Source organism: Geospiza fortis, unplaced genomic scaffold (assembly GCF_000277835.1).
Source record: "Geospiza fortis unplaced genomic scaffold, GeoFor_1.0 scaffold412, whole genome shotgun sequence".
NCBI classification, from domain to species: domain Eukaryota; kingdom Metazoa; phylum Chordata; class Aves; order Passeriformes; family Thraupidae; genus Geospiza; species Geospiza fortis.
Genome location: NW_005054504.1, coordinates 622,212 through 622,891, shown reverse-complemented (window position 1 = coordinate 622,891; position 680 = coordinate 622,212). Strand labels below are relative to the sequence as shown.

The 680-nt window shown below is 65.1% G+C and overlaps 1 protein-coding gene across 1 annotated transcript in view; it reads left to right on the top strand.

Annotated features, from left to right (window-relative positions):
• The first annotated feature begins 347 nt into the window (after positions 1-347).
• The window catches only part of UTP14A (UTP14A small subunit processome component), a 6,851-nt gene continuing 6,518 nt past the window's right edge, over positions 348-680 (top strand). Inside the window, exon 1 of the mRNA XM_031063443.1 lies at positions 348-598. Within this exon, the coding sequence (XP_030919303.1) occupies positions 348-598 (251 nt within the window). The remainder of the gene's footprint in view (positions 599-680) is intronic.

Below are 680 nucleotides of genomic sequence, written 5' to 3'. Positions count from 1 at the left end.
ACAAGCACCGGGCTTCCGAACCCCAGCGCCGCGGGGAGCGCACGGGATGCTCCCGCCGTGGGTTCCCCGCCCCTCTCACCCCATCTGCACATTCTCACATTTCGCACAGTAGTTTTCCCACGGTTTTGCACACCCGGACCGTGGGGTTGGGTTCGGGGAGCCCCCCAGGATCCCATCGCCGGCAGCCTGCCACCGGCATCCCATCGATCCCTGGAATCCCACCCCCGGCAGCCCTCTCTGGAATCCCACACACAGCGCTCCCGCTGGGCACGCGGCTGCCAGCAAAGGCAAGGCCCGGAGCGTCAAACCCGAGGGGAAAATACAGAACTTTTCCCGCGGTTGTTGCTATGGAGACAGGAGCAGACGGGAACAGCTCGTTATCCCTCTCCCTCCTGCCCCGAGCGCCCTGCGCGCCCAGCTCGGGACGGAGGAGAAGAACGAAGAGGACGAGGAGGACGGATGCTGCGGGCGCAGTGACAGGCACTGACACCGCTTCGTGGTTGACGAGTCCGTGTATTTGCTCCAACGATCCTTTGGATCTCATCTACCCCAAAAATGCTCCCAGGAGCCGGGTCCGGCCGGCTGGGAGGAACCGTAGGTGCGGCAGCTCCGTCCCCGAGCTCACTGGCGCGTCCCAGGGGGAAACAGCGAATCCTGCAATCCCTGGGGCCGGAGGGACC